The sequence below is a fragment of the Tenrec ecaudatus genome, chromosome 7 (genome assembly GCF_050624435.1).
Source record: "Tenrec ecaudatus isolate mTenEca1 chromosome 7, mTenEca1.hap1, whole genome shotgun sequence".
Taxonomy (NCBI): domain Eukaryota; kingdom Metazoa; phylum Chordata; class Mammalia; order Afrosoricida; family Tenrecidae; genus Tenrec; species Tenrec ecaudatus.
Genome location: NC_134536.1, coordinates 114,433,710 through 114,451,834, shown reverse-complemented (window position 1 = coordinate 114,451,834; position 18,125 = coordinate 114,433,710). Strand labels below are relative to the sequence as shown.

The 18,125-nt window shown below is 42.9% G+C and overlaps 1 protein-coding gene across 14 annotated transcripts in view; it reads right to left on the bottom strand.

Annotated features, from left to right (window-relative positions):
• Positions 1 to 18,125, bottom strand: part of DST (dystonin) — a 450,811-nt gene that overhangs the window by 176,469 nt on the left and 256,217 nt on the right. For all 14 annotated transcript variants that reach the window (XM_075554951.1, XM_075554950.1, XM_075554962.1 and 11 more), the window contains 10 exons: positions 14,595 to 14,707; positions 14,389 to 14,495; positions 10,662 to 10,781; positions 7,469 to 7,564; positions 7,250 to 7,377; positions 1,951 to 2,044; positions 1,526 to 1,680; positions 525 to 987; positions 308 to 436; positions 79 to 156 (listed from right to left, as the gene is read on the bottom strand). In XM_075554951.1, the coding sequence (XP_075411066.1) occupies positions 79 to 156; positions 308 to 436; positions 525 to 987; positions 1,526 to 1,680; positions 1,951 to 2,044; positions 7,250 to 7,377; positions 7,469 to 7,564; positions 10,662 to 10,781; positions 14,389 to 14,495; positions 14,595 to 14,707 (1,483 nt within the window). The remainder of the gene's footprint in view (positions 1 to 78; positions 157 to 307; positions 437 to 524; positions 988 to 1,525; positions 1,681 to 1,950; positions 2,045 to 7,249; positions 7,378 to 7,468; positions 7,565 to 10,661; positions 10,782 to 14,388; positions 14,496 to 14,594; positions 14,708 to 18,125) is intronic.

Below are 18,125 nucleotides of genomic sequence, written 5' to 3'. Positions count from 1 at the left end.
AGGAAAATCGTCATGAGAACATGCCTTTACCAAATATAGATGTATTTCTCTTCTGAACGCAAAGGTTCAAGCACTTACCAAGAGTTTAGCATACTGACTCTCTAGTCTGTGCAGCTTCTCTGCGTAAGTCAATTTAAGAGGTGCCGTCATTTGGATCTATAAAAACATGGTAAAAAGACACCAAGGTTAGAAATCTTAAGGAATTCTAATTCACAGCGAATGTACCTAATATTGCGCTATAAGATCTGTATAGTGCTAGGCAATAGTAGGCTAAAGTAACATGTATTCAGACTTTGAATTCACATACCTCACTGAGTTTAGCTTCCTTAAGGCTAGATTCGAATTCTTCAATGGCTCTGTGAACATTTTTATGGTTTTCTACATGGCTCTCCACACTTGGCAAATCCGATCCCCATTCAGTACGGTCCAGCTGCACCTTTAAACAGTGAAGTGATAGGTTCAAAGAGACAGTTTCAGCAATAGATGCTAGCTACCTCGATCAGGTGACATTTAAGCCTCCTTACCTGCATCTCATCCACCCAATTCAAAAGATCCTGAACAAATTTCATGTTTACTTCCTCTTCTGTTAAATTCTGACCCAGCAAAGAAGACTTTAGAAGGGGTTTTCGGATCTGCATCAACTTGAGAGTTTGCAATGAATTTGTTTCTATGCCTGAGTTGAAATTTGGGCCTAACCCTGATGGGAAACCAGGTGTGTAAGCTGGAGTGAGCGACGGAGTCAGGCGGGAAGTCAGGCCTGAGGACAGGCCTGAGGTCATGCTGGACGAAGTCAGGGAAGGCGTTAAATTCTGGGTCAGCCCCGAGTTCAGACTGGGGTTGACGGTCTGTGCAAACCCTGAGTGTAAACTTTGAGTGATTCCTGATATCATGAGCTTGCTCTGTTCCGTCGTCAGCAAGCGCCCTTTACTGTACACCGCAGCACACTCATTCCTTAAGGCCATAATTTCATCCCGGAGTTTTGCCACCCTAAAAATAAAATTAAGAGGGATAAGCTATAATGCAAAAGGCACATTTCTGAGACTTTCTCATTTTCAAATGTCACACATAAACTTTTAAGTACATGTGCATTGATTACTATCGCATGTTACAGCCTAGGCTATTCTAGCAGTATATCATAAAAATATTTTTTGCTATTACTGATCTCTCAAAAAGAAAGGTCAACTTTACACACCAAGGTATACCACAATGGTTATGGCATACACGTCACTGAAGAGAGTCAAAAATGTATTTCATGAACGTTCACATCTATTCTTCTCATTACTAGTATTGCTGTCAGTTGCCATCAAGTTGTGTCCAACTGATGGTGACCCCATGGGCGCTGTGACCTTTCAGAAGATGGGCAGGCCTGTCTTCTGAGAAACGTCTGGGGGAGACTTGAAGGGCGGTGCCCTCAGCAAGTAGTGGGCCGCTTACTCATGAATGCCCCCGGGGCCTCCTCCTGTTCATTAGTTCTCATGAGATGATCACACTATAAGGCACCGGTACAAACAAGTAGCATTCTTACCTCTGTACGAACTGATCTGCCTGGTAATATTTTCCATCTATAAGAATCTGCACATCAATCACATGCTGGCGTAAAAGATTCTCACATTCAAGTATATATCCAGCGATTTCCGCTTCATTCTGGAACTGCAGCCCGGATTCCAATCTTTTAGAATCCTGCATTTTTTCAAAGATGTGAGTGTTAAAGGCAGTGAAGCAGGTTGCAAAATTAGCGTCCAATATAAAACCCCAAATACTGGAGCAGAAGCCCACCCAAGGTTCCTTTGTTCTCCCTTTGCTCGCTCACCGTCCCTCACAATCTTTAACACAATTTACATTTCCGAAAAGAAGACCTGCTTTTAGCCAATTCCCCCAAGTGCTCCACAAATGTTTCCACGCACTGAGCCCTCACCACCACAATCGCGATGATGCCTAACGTGAACTCACCGACTGGAGGGCGTTCCGGGCAAGTATCAGTTTGTCCTCACAGATGACACTGTCCCTCTGAACTCGGTGGGCAATCTGCTGCAACATGTCCAACCTAAAAGAAGGGACACGTTAAAATCAAACCTCTCCCTTCGAACTTGGCCAGTTCGCCACGGCCATCAAATGCTGCCCAGCAAAGGAAAACCCACAAGGCCCCACTCTCCACCCCAATACCTGTGTCCGTCAAGGGAGTCATTGCCGAAGCTAATGCAGGAGTTGATGAGCGTTGGGCCACAATTAACAGAGAGGAAATTTTCACTGGAATCCAGGCTGGTTCGCGTGCTAGTGGTGTTACTGAACACAGAATCACTGCTGTGGTAACTGTAGCTACTGCCATGCATGCTTGTTCCTGAAGTGATGCTCTGCCTTCCACCGCTGAGCAAAGAACCTCTGCACAACGCACCACTCTGGCCCCTGAGGTGGCGGCTGAGGGCCGGGCGGGGCTTTAATGGCTCCTTAAATATGCTTCTACATGCATATTCAACACGCAGCAAATAATATGCTGATAACTCTTCAAAAGAATCTCGCCTAAAGCCACAGGTTTGCTAGCTGAGGTCTGCCTTTTGTAGCTTGCCTGCAAGCCCTACAAGTACAGACAAAGCGCCCCAATGGGCGTCACGGCAGAAAGATATGCCAAATATTTTCACCAAGAGTCATCTAATTACAACCACCTAAAAACAACTCAGATGCCGCTCAGGCTCAGGTACTACTAGAAAAGACAATTCTGGTAACAAAGACCATGAGCTTAAAAAACAAACCGACAAAACCCAAGCCAACCAATATTCAAACACATCCTGGCAATTGTAAAGGGACAGATCGAATGACAGGAAGCTGTGCTTACACAACCAATGACTCTGATAAGAAACAAAGTGTGTCTGTTATTTGTTGTGTAGGGTAAAGTTAACTGGAAAGGTATCCATTTTCTTCACTTTATATGGCCTGCTCTTACTAATCTTATTTCTAACCATATTCAGAGTTTCTTCAATTGTTTTTTTAAAGCTAAAGCGTTAAGTAGAAATATCGCTGAAATGCTTGTCTGTTTAATTTGTCTGTGCTTGTTTTTCCTTTTTGATTTGCCTGGTAATTTTTTCCATCAATGAGAATTACATACTAGCATAAAAGGTTTTCACATTCAAGTTCATGTCTGGCAATCTCTGCTTCATTCTGGAATTGCAAACCTGATTCTACCCTTTTGGAATCCTGTATCTTAAAAGAACTGAATGCTAACTCTGTGAAATAAGGTGTAACAAGCCTGGGTCTTTGTCATTTGTCTTTCAAATTCCCATGCCACATAAGTAATACTTGAAATGCACAGTTAATACCAAAAAATCTTGTTGCATCAAGAAAAAGGAAGACATTTACTCAGCCAATCTCCTAAAGATTTTCCTATGCCCAGTAGCACAAAGCCAAATTGCTACTTCTCTACTGTAAAGGTAGATATATATTTTTTTCTTTTCTAAAGGCAAGATGGGGAAAATTTGAGAATTTTTGTGAAATACAGCTATCAGCACCTAAGGGTTATCAAACAATTATTATCTTCCAGAAATATATCAAATCACTTTCTATACATTATCTCATCTTATACCCATAACCACTGAATTCAGCAGGCACGATACTATTGCATCTTGTTTAGAAATGAGGAAACTGAGGCTTAAAGAGATTAGAGAACTTGCTAAAATTACACAGCTAGCAAGCCAAGGAGCTGGTAACCTTAATGCCAGATTGACTGGCTCCTGGGCCCTGCCATCTTAACCACCACGCGCTTGTATTGTCCTCATTTTGTTAAGCGCCATGAAGTCAACTCCAGTCCCACCGGCGCGATGCACACAGACAAAACCCTGTCCAGTCTTGCACCGTCCTCACCGCTGCTCCTGAGACCACTGTGGCGGCCACTGTGCCCCCCCATCTCCCCGAGGGGCTCCCTCTTTTTCCATGGCTTTACCAAGCGTAAGGTCCTTTTTCCAAGGACTGATCGCTCCTAATTCCATGCCCAAGGTGAGAGAGATGCAATGCTACCATCTTACTGCCAAGCAGCATTCTGGCTGTTCAACTCCCCATCCCCCCCATCTCCCCCCCCCCCCAACCTGTCCGGAAAACCAAGATGTGCTTTTTCTTCCAGCTGTACTTTCCACTCTCTTCACCTGACCATTTCTTTTATTCGATTTGACTGCTCAATGTTGAAACAAGATTCAGAGTTCTCTTCCGTCATCCACGTCGGTCTTTTATTTCCTAACTTTTTTAAAAGCAGTTTCATTGGTACTTCATCCATGCATCATACAATTCCTTAGTTCAATGATATCAACAAGAGCTGGTATTTCCTAACTTTTGATGCCCTTTTGCTCTGTCCTTGTATGATGTCTTGGTGTAATCGCACAACTTGTCTGGTCTTCAGTCCCTAGGGTTCGAATCTGTTCTTGACAGGGTCTCTATATTTGGGTGGAATATGATGAAGGACTTATTGGAGCTCCTGTAGATTTGTTTTAATTTTCTTCAGTTTCAACTCGAACTTGCATATGAGCAGTTGATGATCTGTTACAAAGTCAGCCCCGGCCTTGTTTCGGTGGATATTGAATTTCTCCATCATCTCTTCCCATATGTGTTGAAGGCGTGAAGAGTACCAATAAAAGGCTCTGGCAGCAATGAAAAAATTGTCCTTATTTATAAAAAAAGGTTTCTGAAAGGAAGAATTTGTTGGTATTCCAAATTCTCTCATGTGATCTCCAGCTTTGTTCCTATTAATTCCCACCTTATTTTCTAACTACTGTTTTTTCCAAATATTCCTTTTTTGCCCCCAACTTTTGCATTCCAATTGTCAGTAATTATCAATACATCTTCATTGCATATTTGATCAATTTCAGACTAAAGAAATTGGTAGAATTCTTCAATTTCTTCGTTATCACCTTTAGTGGCTGGTATTCACTGATTTGAATAATAGTTGTAACTGGTCTTCCTTGCTAGGCATATAGATATTATTCCATCTCAGACAGCATGGCACTTCAAGACAGATTCTGAAATATTCCTTTGGGTGATGAATGTGACGCCATTCCTCTTGAGTTTGTCGTTCTCATCTGATAAACCATATCATTCTCTAATTCAAAATGGCCAATCAGTCTATTTCAACTCACTGTTCCTAGGACATCGAATTTATGAACTGCAATTTACTGTTGGTGACTTCTCATTGTATTAGATTCATACATTCTGCAGTCTGCGTATTAATGGGTGCCTGGAGCTGTTCTCTCAATTTTGAGTCTTACTCCACCACTCAATGAGAGCCTGAAAACGTTGCTCCGTTGTGGTGGGCTTCACTAGGAGGATGCTGCTCCCCCCTCGCCAGATTTCAAGTGCCCTCCAACCTGAGGGGACCCTCTCCAGGCCTCTACCAGACAGTGCTCCTACGCTCGCCATATGGTGCTCAGTGGCGAGTTCCTCCCGAGTGGACAGCCTGTTCTGTTCCCAGTCTCGACGTACCACTAAACCTACTGCCCGTGGCTGAACTCACTGGGATTTGAAGTACCAGTGGCAAGCTTCCAGCAACACAGAAAACTAGAATCCACCCCAGGATGACAAACTAACACACAGGAAAGGTATGCTTTTAATATTTTAAAATCTGGCCACTATTCAGATGACTAAAAATCCCTTCTTTTGGCTTAGCATCTCATTTTGATCACCCAGAATGACGTTCCATCCTGAGTATTTCAAGCTGGTTTCCGTTCTAATGATCCAGAGACACCAAACCCAGTTGCAGTTGAGCCAATTCTGACTCATGGCACCCCCACCTGTGTCAGAGTAGAGCTGCAAGCCATTAGGTTCCCAAAGGCGAAGGGGGCGAAGGAGGGGGGGGGGCTGTCATTGAAAATATATTGTTGGGCCTTTCTTCAAAGACACCTCTGGGTGGACTCAAACCTCCAAATTTTCATTTAACTGATGAGCACCTTAACCATTTGCACAAGCCTGAAACTTCCACGGCCCAGCTGCGTTGATATAACATTATGCTTATATAACCAAAGTGGAATCAGCGATTTAATTGTTAAAGAACCGGCAAGCTAGGCTTGCTGTCTTATAAATCCATTATTTCATGTTCTAACAACACATAAGGCACTTGCAGAACACGGAAAACATGCATATCTATACCGTGTCCACTGTATGAAGCACGGGAAAGCAATGAATAACAAAAAAGAAAACAATAGTCTGGAACTGACGCTGCAGAGCAGGCCGCAATAAATCAAATGATCACACAAATCGAGATGCAATGGCGACTGAGAGTAAGTGCAGCGATGTAAATGTGGGCATGTGTAACCCAGGCAGTTGATGTAGTGCGGGAGATCAGGACAGTGTTCCCCAGAAAGCACCCTGGAGCTGTGATTGGAGAGTGAAGTCAACTCGCCTGCCAAAAGAACAAGCTGTTCAGCATCCTGTGCTCGGGAGAGGGAGGGCAGAGCCCCTGAGAGAGACGCTGTGGCTGCCATGCAGACAGTCAGGAGGGGGTGGGAGAGACGAGGCCAGGGAGTTGTCAGTTTTTCCTCATCACATCGATCACAGGCTAGGTTAGATGTTAAGACATGGTCCCTGTGGAGCTGACAGATCACCACTCCCACACACTACAGGTCAGGCTGTGGGGAAAGGGGTAAACCACACACAAACTGATCCAAAAAGATCTTTCCGACGGATTACGCGATCCCATCTGGGGTGAGAGGAATGGCCAAGAGCCAGTGACGGCACTGTAGGAAACACTAACTTGTAGCAGTGTGGCAGAAAGGAAGCTCAAATGGACGTTTACTGAGTGTCATCTAGACACTGCCCCACTACTTTCAAACACTGGACTTTGGTTTCCATGGCCCCACGGAAAGAAAGCCAGAGTGAAAAATGTACTAAGAACCAAAATAAGTTAATTCTTAACTCAAGAACTTCCAGATATAGACTCTGTTGACTAACGACCAGTCTTCAAAATTCTCAAGGGCAATTTTTATTGGCTCTGAAATTATGAGTGCCTATAAGATTAGACTTCACACAACAACCCGGCCTAAGGGACACTTAGGTGTATTCTCTCATGGTCTTAGTCCTCTTTCCCTTTGGAAGAATTTATAGATAAGGAAATAGAAAACCAGAGAAGCTAAGTGACTTCTCTAAACTCACAAAGCCAGTAAGTGGAAAAGATGTTTTGAGCCTAAGTCTGTCTGGTTCTAAAAACTGCAGTATTTTCCATACAGGGGGGTGGGGGGGACGACACATTCTCCATCTCCAGCCTTCCATCCCTGCCTACCTTTCTACTTCTGGGCGCAGGGCTTTCTCCCTCTCAAGCATGGCGATGATGAGTTTCCCCCACTCTTTTTCTATGTCATTTGGATGATAACCTTGAAGGAGTTTGATGCGTCCAAATTCTATCCAAATCTTGAAAAAGCAAGAAAATTTCACGTGAAGCAAAAAATTCAATAACCAAGTTTTACAATACAAAAGAATAGAGCAAGTAAATTTTGTTTACCTCTAACAGTTTATATAAGCGTTTAATTTTTGATTTTTCCATTTCCTTTGGTGGAATTTCTGTTTCTTTAAACTGTAAATACTGATTATAAAGTGCCTGAAATGAAAAGAAAAGTAAGTTAAGGACCCCAAGTCAAAGCCCTGTTTTCATTATCTCATAATGTCACCACTTCAAATGCCAGGTCCGTGTGTCATGTGTCGTGTGTATTCAGTGGTCTTCCTCTGAAAAATTCAACACCTGAGGACAGTAGCAAGCCCCAGACAGTCAGTGGCATGAATTATGTAAGAATTGAGGCAGGTGTAATTCAATAATGTAATTACTCTGATCTAATGTGTGCCACACACCTGGGTAATAATAAGCGGCAACAGCGATTACTACGCCTCTGCTAAAAATCTCTCATCATCCAAAACAGAACACACGATCTTTAAAATAAGCATTATATAAAATGTTGTGTGTCAGCTTTTCCTTTTTGAAAAAAAAAAATTCTGATGCAGTGTCCCATAAAGGTAGGGAATCAGAGGGGCTGTTTTAGTCTACCCGCAAACTGGCTAGATCATTGAAAACTGAACTCTTATCATAGGGACAGGGTTAAGATTTGGTTTCAATGACCCGGTGGCCAAATTATACAGACTTATAGATAAGCACCATGATGTGAATGCCTCAATCCTATAAGGAAATTCCTATCTACTTTGTACATGTGAAATTTGGAAACTTCTTAAAAGTTAATTATTTACTGTATTTACTATAAAGGGTCTTCAGAAAAATAATGTGAATAAAATGTCTCCACATTTAATAAGCATACCCTAATCTTGTCATACTAATTCGTGTTATAAAACCAGACACTATAAATTTTCAGGCAGGTATTCAATGTTTTGCTGGTTAACCAAATTATTAGACACTGCCCCAGAATGCATTTCTTTTACTAGGCTTATCTCAGGCACGAGAGAGTGACCTGTGTGGTTGCTTACACTTCTTCCATCATTTTAAGGAACATCATTAATCAGAGGATAGCCCAGGCCTCTGAACAACAGGAATTTCCATTTGGAAATAGCACAGTTGAATGCAAAGAGGAACATTTCATGACTCTGGGAGCCAATAAGCACCCAAAGCCGCCAAATGCTGACCCTCAGTAGCCGGCAGTGCTGGGAGGTTAAAAGGCTGCCTTGCCCTGGAAAGGTTTGCATCCACCTAGGGAGACATCACCAAAACAATTTTAGAACAATGTGAACATACCTTACCAACACATGCCAAGTAACTTTATGCCAAGGAAGACTCCTTGTGGCAACTTGAGAGTTGGGCTGTTGTTTTTTTAAACAATTGATTGAGAGCTCTTATAGAGCTCCATAATTCAATTAAATCAAGCAGACTTGTACAAATGTTGTTTCAAACATTCTCTATCTTCTTGAACTCTTTGATATCAGTTTCCCTTTTTCTCCTCCTTTTCCCACCCTTGTTATTATATAATATATTGTTGTTATTATTATTTGTCATATCTTAAACCATCCAATGTATCCATTCACCTATAATTCTGTTGTTCATTCCCCTGGAGTGGGGTTATACAGTCATCATTGCTATCAGTTCCCTACCACCTCCATCTCTTCCCATACCCTTGGGAAATTATTACTCCAATTACTATTTCTGAAGGTTTTATCTTTTCTTTGATTTCACGTATTGAATGACCTTAATTATACAAATGAACATATGCAGGTCTAAGATTAATGAGGTAAAATAAGACCATAATAATAAGGGGAAGAAATATTAAAGAACAATGGGATAGTTAGTTATGGTTCATCAGTGCTGGACCGCACCCCGGTTATATCATCCCTTCCAGGTGGCCCTTCTCTGAAGGACTGTTCAATTATCTTACAGGCGGGTTTTCGGTCTCCACTTTGTCTGAGCTCCTGCATGTCTATTTGATTGCTTGTTTTTGAACTTCTGATACCTATTCCTATCGACACCTCATGTTCACACAGGTTAGTGTGCTTCTTCCATGTGGACTTTGTTTCTTCCTTGCTAGATGGCCACTTGTTTAACTTCAAGCCTTTAAGACCCCCAGATACTATATCTTTTAATAGCCGGGCACCATCAGCTTTCTTCACCACATTTTGTCTTCAGCAATCGTGTCAGGAAGGTGAGTATCACACATTGCCACATTATTACAACAAGCCATTCTAGTACTGAGGTAAGATTTAAGTAGAGGCCCAAAGTCCAACTGCTTCCTTGTTGTATTTATATACATACATACACTCACAAATATACCTATCCTTATATATTTATGTATTTACACATATATCTATATTTAAACTATATGTATAGTTTTTACTTTCTTGTTCGTTCCTATTTTTCTTTCCTCCTGTCCCACTATCATGTTTACCCATCGTTCATCACCCAGTAATTTCTCTGTAAAAGAGTTTTCCACAGATGTTTTGTTCTGATGCTTGAGCCAAATGAATAATTGTGACAAGGCTCATTCTGGGTTATTACAGTTTTTTTAATTCCAGTTTAAACATGAAAACAAAGTCTACAAATCAAGGAATTAGATCTTGCAGCTAATATCCACAGGGTCATTTTTGTTGTTTTTTTTTAAATAGGCTACTCTACTGTGTAATCCAAGTGTTCAAAGTCAAACAATTTGTTCTTCAACCAGAGTCCTCATTTCTACTTCTATACCATCTTTACCTCAAAGGATTTGACCTACATTTTCAGGTAGTGGCAAAGGCTTTGCTAGACCATGAACTCACTTGCTCTGGGAGTTAGACCCTTATTCTCAACTCTGTGGTCAAATACATCGCATATACCCCCTATTGCTATTCAAAAAATACCCTACCTGAGGCAGGGTTTAGGGACAGGCAAGCTCACTCCCACCCCTGTGTGTGAGCTTCCCAGAGCCTCGCCTTTCCCAGTGGTCCGGGGGCTCCTAGAGGACTTTTCACACACCCAACAAGGTCTGGCCAGATCTGTTCCAGAGACTCTCGCAAATTCTACCTTTGACGCTAAGAGGTCGCAGATTACTTCAAGCTATTGCAGCTATTATAACAAGTATTTCTAGTGTTTACCTCTTTTCCTCTGCATAGTTAGAACAGTAAACAAAACTGTTGCTTTTCAGAGACTTGCCAATTTTTCTTGAACTAAATGGAAGCAGTAAAGCATTTTTTCAAAAGTTTAATACTCCAGCTCCTGTAGGGACACTGACCTTTAGTTCCACGGGGTTATTTGGAAATGTTCTGTCTGACATAGTGGCCACATGGTGCCTAATCCACTGGATGAGGTAGTTCACCATATTCTGGTACTCGATCCATTTGACTTCAACATCCTAGAGCAATACGAGATAGAGAAAGTTCGAGAGGTCCAAGGCTGTAGAGACTCGCATTCCTATCTCCACGCAATCTAGTCTGATATCATCCTGTGAATGTGCCTATCTTTAAGTGTGACAGAGCCAATATTTCCTAACTTTTTACATAGTTCCAAGAGTGTCACAATAAACCACTGGAAAAGCATTCTCTCAACATTGAACTACTAGGTTTGGCATCCTGAGTCCCAACGCTGATCCAAAGATTGTGGCCACCAGGAGGGATATGTTATGAAGGCTTCTGAGGTTACCTACAAGCACAGTAGAAAAAAAAATGCTGTGGTCTATTTTAGATGTCTGCCCGGAGCTCAAGAAGGATGCAGAAACTAGATTAGTCACAGTGTGTGTCAATCATTTTAGATCTAAGTCCACTGGATACCTGACACTCACAATAGCCGCACAATACATAGGACACTAGGAATTAATTTTGAAACGCACAGTAAGTAAATTCGAGTGAAAAAAGAAGCAGAGGTAAGAGCCAGACACAGATATGTGTCCTAAACAGCCACAGAGTGGTGGCTCGATGTTGGGCTTCCACCTGCAACGTCAGCAGTTTGGCCAGCTGCTCATCGGAGCAGGACAAGGCCTCCGTCTACCCTAGCAGGGCTTTGCTCTCGGGAGTGCACAGGGGCAGTTCAACCCTTTCCTACTGGGTCACTGTGAGCCAGCACTGACGCAATGGCAGTGGATGCGGTTTGGGGTTGGAAATAGTCCCTAAAGGCTTATGAAACAGGGAATTCCTAAACATTCTTGAAATATGCATAAGTAACTGGTGTGGGGTGTGGTGAGGGGTGTTAATAACATGACAGGTAGTCCAAGAGTCAGGGCACTGCACAGGAAATGCCCTGGCCACCAATAATTAACTCCTATTGGAATGTGGTAGACAAATGGTAGGTCCAGAGGATATAGCTATGAAAACTTTCAAACATCAGAATGCGTAGATTGGATTTAATCTCTCATACAACAGGACGTTTGTAAGTCAAACACACATCAGTTGACAGGGACAGGAAAGAAGAGGTTGGAAAACACAAAGTTTACCAACATCGTTCTAGTGTGGAAGGATAAGGGACAGGAAGAGGTAATGGACCACAGAACAAGGGCTGATGAAAAGAAACATTCTGAAATGGAGGATAATTGGGAAGGGAATGTCTGTGAAAGGTAATGGAAAAGAAGAATCAGTGATGATTCACAGAGTTTGAACCCAAGTATATGGTCAAGGAGTGAGTGCACCATCAGAAATCCGGCAGAGAGAAAGCAGCCCGTGCAGTAGAAATAATTTAAAGTGCTTCTTAGGAAATCTGAGAATTTTCAAATGGTGGTGGAACAGCCTAACGTTACAAACCAGCAGGTAACTGCACATTTAGGGTGAGAATTTACCCAAGGCACCTGGGATAAAACGCTTTGGAGTTGTTGGTTTTTGTTTTCCGATTAATCAACGTTTCAGGAAGAAACTAACAATAATAAGTAATACTAACTCGGAGAATCAGGGCAAAAAGAATGTCAAAGATAGTTTAGAAAGCAAGAAAAATAAATCAATAAAAGAAAAATTTTAAAAGAAATAAGAGAAGGGGGAACCAGGAGGGGGTTAAACAAAGAAAAAAAGAAATAAAGCAACAAACAAACAGAACAAAAATGGGAAAAGCCAGGTAGAAGAGCCTCAAAATGCCCCCTGAAAGGATTCAAACCTGCTCTCTACATGTGGACCACTTACTCACCCAGTAAGTACGCTGCGTGTGTACATGAATCCATGAAATACGATCTCTTTTAATTATGCAGTTAGGCTTTGTATAATTTTTAAAATGAAGCTATCCTAGAGGACAAATAAAATCTGTTTTGAGGTGGACCATGGGCCAAACCTTGTCAATCTGTATTCTATCCTTAATGGTTATTTTTAAGTATAAGAAAGAATAACCACAGACATTTTTGAATTGTTGACTTATAGAGAACGATTTAAGGAGGATAATGGGAAAGAAGCTATAAAGCAAAGGAGTAAAAACAAGAGAAACTGGTAGCACAAGACATCTCCTTAAGGATGGAGTTGGGGGAGGGACAAAGAGTGAGAACTCATGCAGGTGCTCAAGAGGCAGCACGTGCAAAGTGCAAAGTCCAACCTGTGACCCCCTCTGTCCCCCCACACCCCTCCCCCCAAGACAAAGACCTGAGCCTCGCTGGACAGAGGGGAGAGCTGGTCAACGGTTGCAGGCATGAGCGAGGAGGGTGAGCGTGGGAGCAAGTGACGCAGGGCTTCAAGAGGATGCGACTATTGGAGGAGAAAGCAGGAAGTCTGGGAGCGAATGAAAACTGGTGCAGAAACAACATCGCACCGAGGCAGCCTCAGCGAGTGGGAAAGGGAGCCCAGCAAGACGAGCTCCGAAATCTTACAAAAGAAATGGTCGTGGCCGGGGGCAGTGATCTGTGCAGGAGGGGGGGCCTGGGTGAGAAGTACACAAACCGAGCATGCTCAGATTTTCTGTTAGTATGACCACTGTGACATGCATAATGGAGCTGTATTACAAACAAGGAGCTCAAGCTGTGGGTCAGCGAGCTTGCCCACGCTGCTGACTAAAGAACTCTGCGAATTGGGCCAAATCACATATCCTTTCTCTGAGACTAGTACACAAGAAAAACAGTACATAGTCAACTTACCTCAAGGGATCATAGGCGCTAATAAAAAAATTAGTTCCTCTCTCTCTCTCTGCCTATTCACACACACACACACACACACACACACACACACACACATTATGTACATGCATAGCATGGAGCCCTGGTGGTATAGTGGTTACCCAATGGTGGACAGTTCAAAATCATTAGAAGCTCTGTGAGAGAAAGACTGGCCTTTCTACTCCCAGAAAGCAGGTAAAGTCTCAGAAGCCCATAGCAGGTTACTCTGAGTCAGCATTGACTCAGTGGCAAAGAATTTGGTTTGGTTTAGAGACATACACATACATAGCTGTGTGTACACAGATACATATCTATATATAAATGCACATATATAGATACATATACACACAAACACACATACATATACATAAACTGAACTCACTACCACAACTCATAGCAACCTTATGGGGCAAGGAAGGGTTTCTGAGCAGAAAACCTCTCCTTTCTTCCGTGGATGTCTAGTGGGTTCTCCCTGCTGACACTGCAGCTAGCACCCAACATGTAACCCGCTAATGCCTCCCGGGCTCGTTTATATGTGTGTGCGTGTGCATTCACACACACATGCGTATGTACATATACACACGCACATGTAGCAAAAACATAAATCGGTAAACAGTAGCAAGATCAAAACTGAAATCTGTACATTTCATTTATAAAATGACATGTCATTCTGAATGGTCCGTTGAAGGCAGAGAGCAAATTTAATTGTGAGATGAACTTTAATTTTTAATGATGAATGGTGCCACAAAATGCAGAGCATACCAGCTTGGTATGGCACATAGAATATTAGCTCAAGTTCTTTTAAAGCGATCTGAAATTCTCTCCTTGCACACAGCACTGTCAAAGAACGCACCCATCTGCTCATTGGTGCATCCATAGCACCTAGTATAGAAACGCCAATACTCACATTAGCACTGATGCCGTCGCCACCTTCAGGGACTTTGGGAAATGCATCATAGAGAGATGACACATAAGTTATTACTGATTTTTCATCAGGTGAGGAGACGTCGACATCTAAAAGCAGCAACATAAATTGGTTATTTAACAATGTTGATAGACTGCTTTTGATCAGACTTCATATTGGTCTATAAAGAATGAAAGATAACAACTCACCCTCAGGATCCAGAAGTCTTATAACCCCAATTTTTTCTGCTACATAAAAAGCATGCTCTAAGTTTGCAAGGTTGCTTTGAACAGCGACCGTGCTCATGTCGATCAGGTCCGGCCTAGGGGGAAATTCAGGGTGTTAGTTAAAAGCTTCTAACATGCCAATGCAAAACCATGTTTACATGTGCACCACTCACACAGTGCCTTCAACCAAGAGGAATATGAAGCCGGTGTGAAAGACAGAGCATAACAATGCTTACTTCTCTCAGAAATGTGTGTCCCCAATAGAACCACAGAACAAAGAAAATATAAAAATTTCGATTTATACAACTTGCAACAAAAATTACAAACTCTCCATAGCTTAAAATACACATCACATCTGTCTCATTCAACCTATGGTAGTTCCACTTCCCCAACAGGCACCTCCCTCCATGCCATCTCACATACACACACGCACACACATGCACACACGCACAAAACGCTCATGCTTAGCTCGGGGCCACAGCCTGTCACCCATCATGGGGTCAAGGGGGGTGCTTTTTCTTTTCCGCTGTTTTCTTTAATTCTACTCATCCTTCAAGGCAGAGACCACGTCTCACTTCCTTGCGGACTCGAATCTCCCAGCCCTCCTTTCTCTGTCTCTTCTCTGGCCTTCATCTGGTAGCCTATGCCACTCCGTTTGGCACTTAGGATAATTAGCTACTTTCCTGGCATATTTTTACAGTTTCATGTACATGCAGATCCTGTTTCTTCTAACTAGTCACTTCTAATGCAACAGGAACCATGTATTAATAATTTTTAAATTTTATTATTCTGCTGAGGTACAGTGAATGGTAGAAAACACACATTACTGATTAACTTGGTAAACCCAGAAACCCACTACCATTGAGTGGGACTGCTGACCCGTAGCAATCCGATATAAGGTTTCCAAGACTGGACATCTTGATGGGAGCACACAGTCTCGTCTTTCTCCCGAGGTACAGCTGGTGGGTTTGAACTTCCAAGCTTGTGGTTAATAGTCTACCACGTACTTGACAGTGCCCCTAGGGCTCCTCTGACAAGTTGACAGGAGTGATCATCATTTAGTAATGTGAATTATACATGATGACTGCAAAAACTTCTTGTTTTCATACCTACACACCGAGGGTAACTTCAACTCTTTCTCCTTGGTGAGACTCACCTGTCAGTGACACCACGGATATATTTGGATGCTGGCGGGGTTGACTTTATGACAATGAGTTTGTGTGAGACAAAATAAATTGTTTTGTATGTTCCTTGGCTAGGAAGGGGCAGAGTGCGTTACCTGGAAGCCTAATGCAAGACCGGAAATCTCAAAATCAAAGCACTGAAAGAATACAGAAAGAAATAGGGAAACAGTGAAAGCATCAAAGTCACTGAGTCAGAACTGAACAACGAAGGCCGTCTGTAACCTCCACAGTGGTTTGCTCAAATGAATCATTTGGGAGACCACAGAGAGAGAAGGAGGGCTCGGCGAGAGTGAAGGAAGAATAAACTGCCAATTATTTTAATACCATTTGGAAGGTTGTTTACACGAGAAACTCTGAAAATATGAGGATGTCATTAATCTGAGATGATTTTTACCTGATGAAAAAAGTAGGCTGCCAAAATTATTTACAGTTTTCTGGTACTCTGCTGCAGCCACACCTTTGAACGCAGCCACCACCCACCTGAATCTCTCGACAAGAGTACGATATTCGTTAAGGTTCCCATACGCCTTCGACCCTACATAATATTACTGGAACGGCTGATGTAAAAAAGGCCGACGGGAAGCAACACAGCTCTGGAAAGAATGCTGCTTAATTCACACAGCAGTATGTGACAGGAGGTGCCAACCTTAAGGGTAACAAACAGGTGTGGATAACAGTCCAGACTAAAAACAACTATCTACAACTCTTTCAGTAAAATTCTAGTTTCCATACAGCTCGCACAGTTTGAAGAAACAAAAGACGGTCGTTCTGAGTTTGCCAAGCTGGGAACAAGAGAGAGCACGTTGATGTATGCACCCAGCCATTAGCGGAAAGAGCAAACACTGAGTCATCCCAGACAGAATGAGTAAAGTCATTGAAGAGGCAGCTTTTCGAGCTGCGAGAACAAAACTTAGAATTTCCTTCAGAATGATGTCACAGAAAAGCAGCTGTACAGGGCAGTGAGTTTAGACAAATCCCCTCTTTTATCATGGTCGTTATGTCTTAATGGAACCAAAGCTGAAATGCTTTTGCTCCATAAAAGACTGCCACCAACAAAGAAAACTTTCAAAGAAAGAGAGAAAGAAGAGAAACTTAGAAAATGACCAGAAAAGGGGGCAGAGCCGAAAGTCGCCAGGACTCTGCCCCTCCACTGGCTCAGTGAACAGGCTGATTTTCACAGAAATGTGTACAATCGTTCGGTCTGCTCCTCCTCTCCTGGAAGTGGGGGCAGAGGCCGCAGAGGTGCGTGCTGCAGCCTGTCTCCCCTCGCTCCCCGGGACGCAGCAGGCTACTTGCAGCACTCAGGAGACTGTCCTCTCACTCTAAAGGTTCCTTTTGGCAGAGCACTTACGGGACGTTTCAGTTCACGTCGGACTCCCCGAAGGTCACGGTCCCATTCCTGGATTGTATTTGAAAGACAATGGACATACTGCTTCAGCGTCCCTCCCTTATGGACACCTTCCACAATCTGAATGCCACCTCTGTCCCTGAAATACTGCCTACCAGCTTTTTTAACAGGCAAGGGACAATCTAACTCTCATTTTATTGTTCTATGAAAAGGTCATTTTTCTAAATGACCCATCACCAGGGATAAGCAGGTTTTAAAAACATGTATTTCGATTCCATGTGTTCCATGAAATGTTTACAAACAGCATACAAAGAAACAAAAATGCAAGAAATTAACAGTATTTTTAAAAGAAAAAGAAATTTTAAACAAAGAGGAGGTGTTAGGTAGCTTAGCCTAGGGACTGGGATGTCCATTCACACATGCCCAGGAGAGCCAGCAGAGGACAAAGCTGGATTTTCCCGCCGGTGGGCACGGATGGGCATTCAACCTGGATCAGCTCACCTGGGCCAGGTGATTGCAATTCAGCCAATGGGATCGACCTGGGGTCGTTCACCACGCCTCCCCCGGGAATCCTTGAAAAGGCAGGGACTGGGAGGGAGAGATGGTCGTCTTTGTGGAAGGAAAACTTGGGAGAGAGATCTTTGTGTGACCCTGAGCAGTCTCTGCCAGGCCGCATGGTCAGAGGAATCCTATGGGTGCCGCGTAAAACCTGAAGCTTATTTTAACTCTCATTAAATTCACTTGGATCACGAGCCCGGCTTCGGTGTGAATTCTTTCTCGTGCGGAGCCAAGGACTGAGGTTTAAATCTAGCCCGGAGAGAGAGACCTTACATAAGTGGTACCGTGACTCGGATCAACACAGGTAAAGAGCGAACCAAGGCCTCCCCTCCCTCCCATCCTGGTCTCACTGGTTTGGGGCACTTTCGGGACTCTTTTCACCACACCCACCCCAGGGACACGGCGCATAACTGAGGAGTTCAG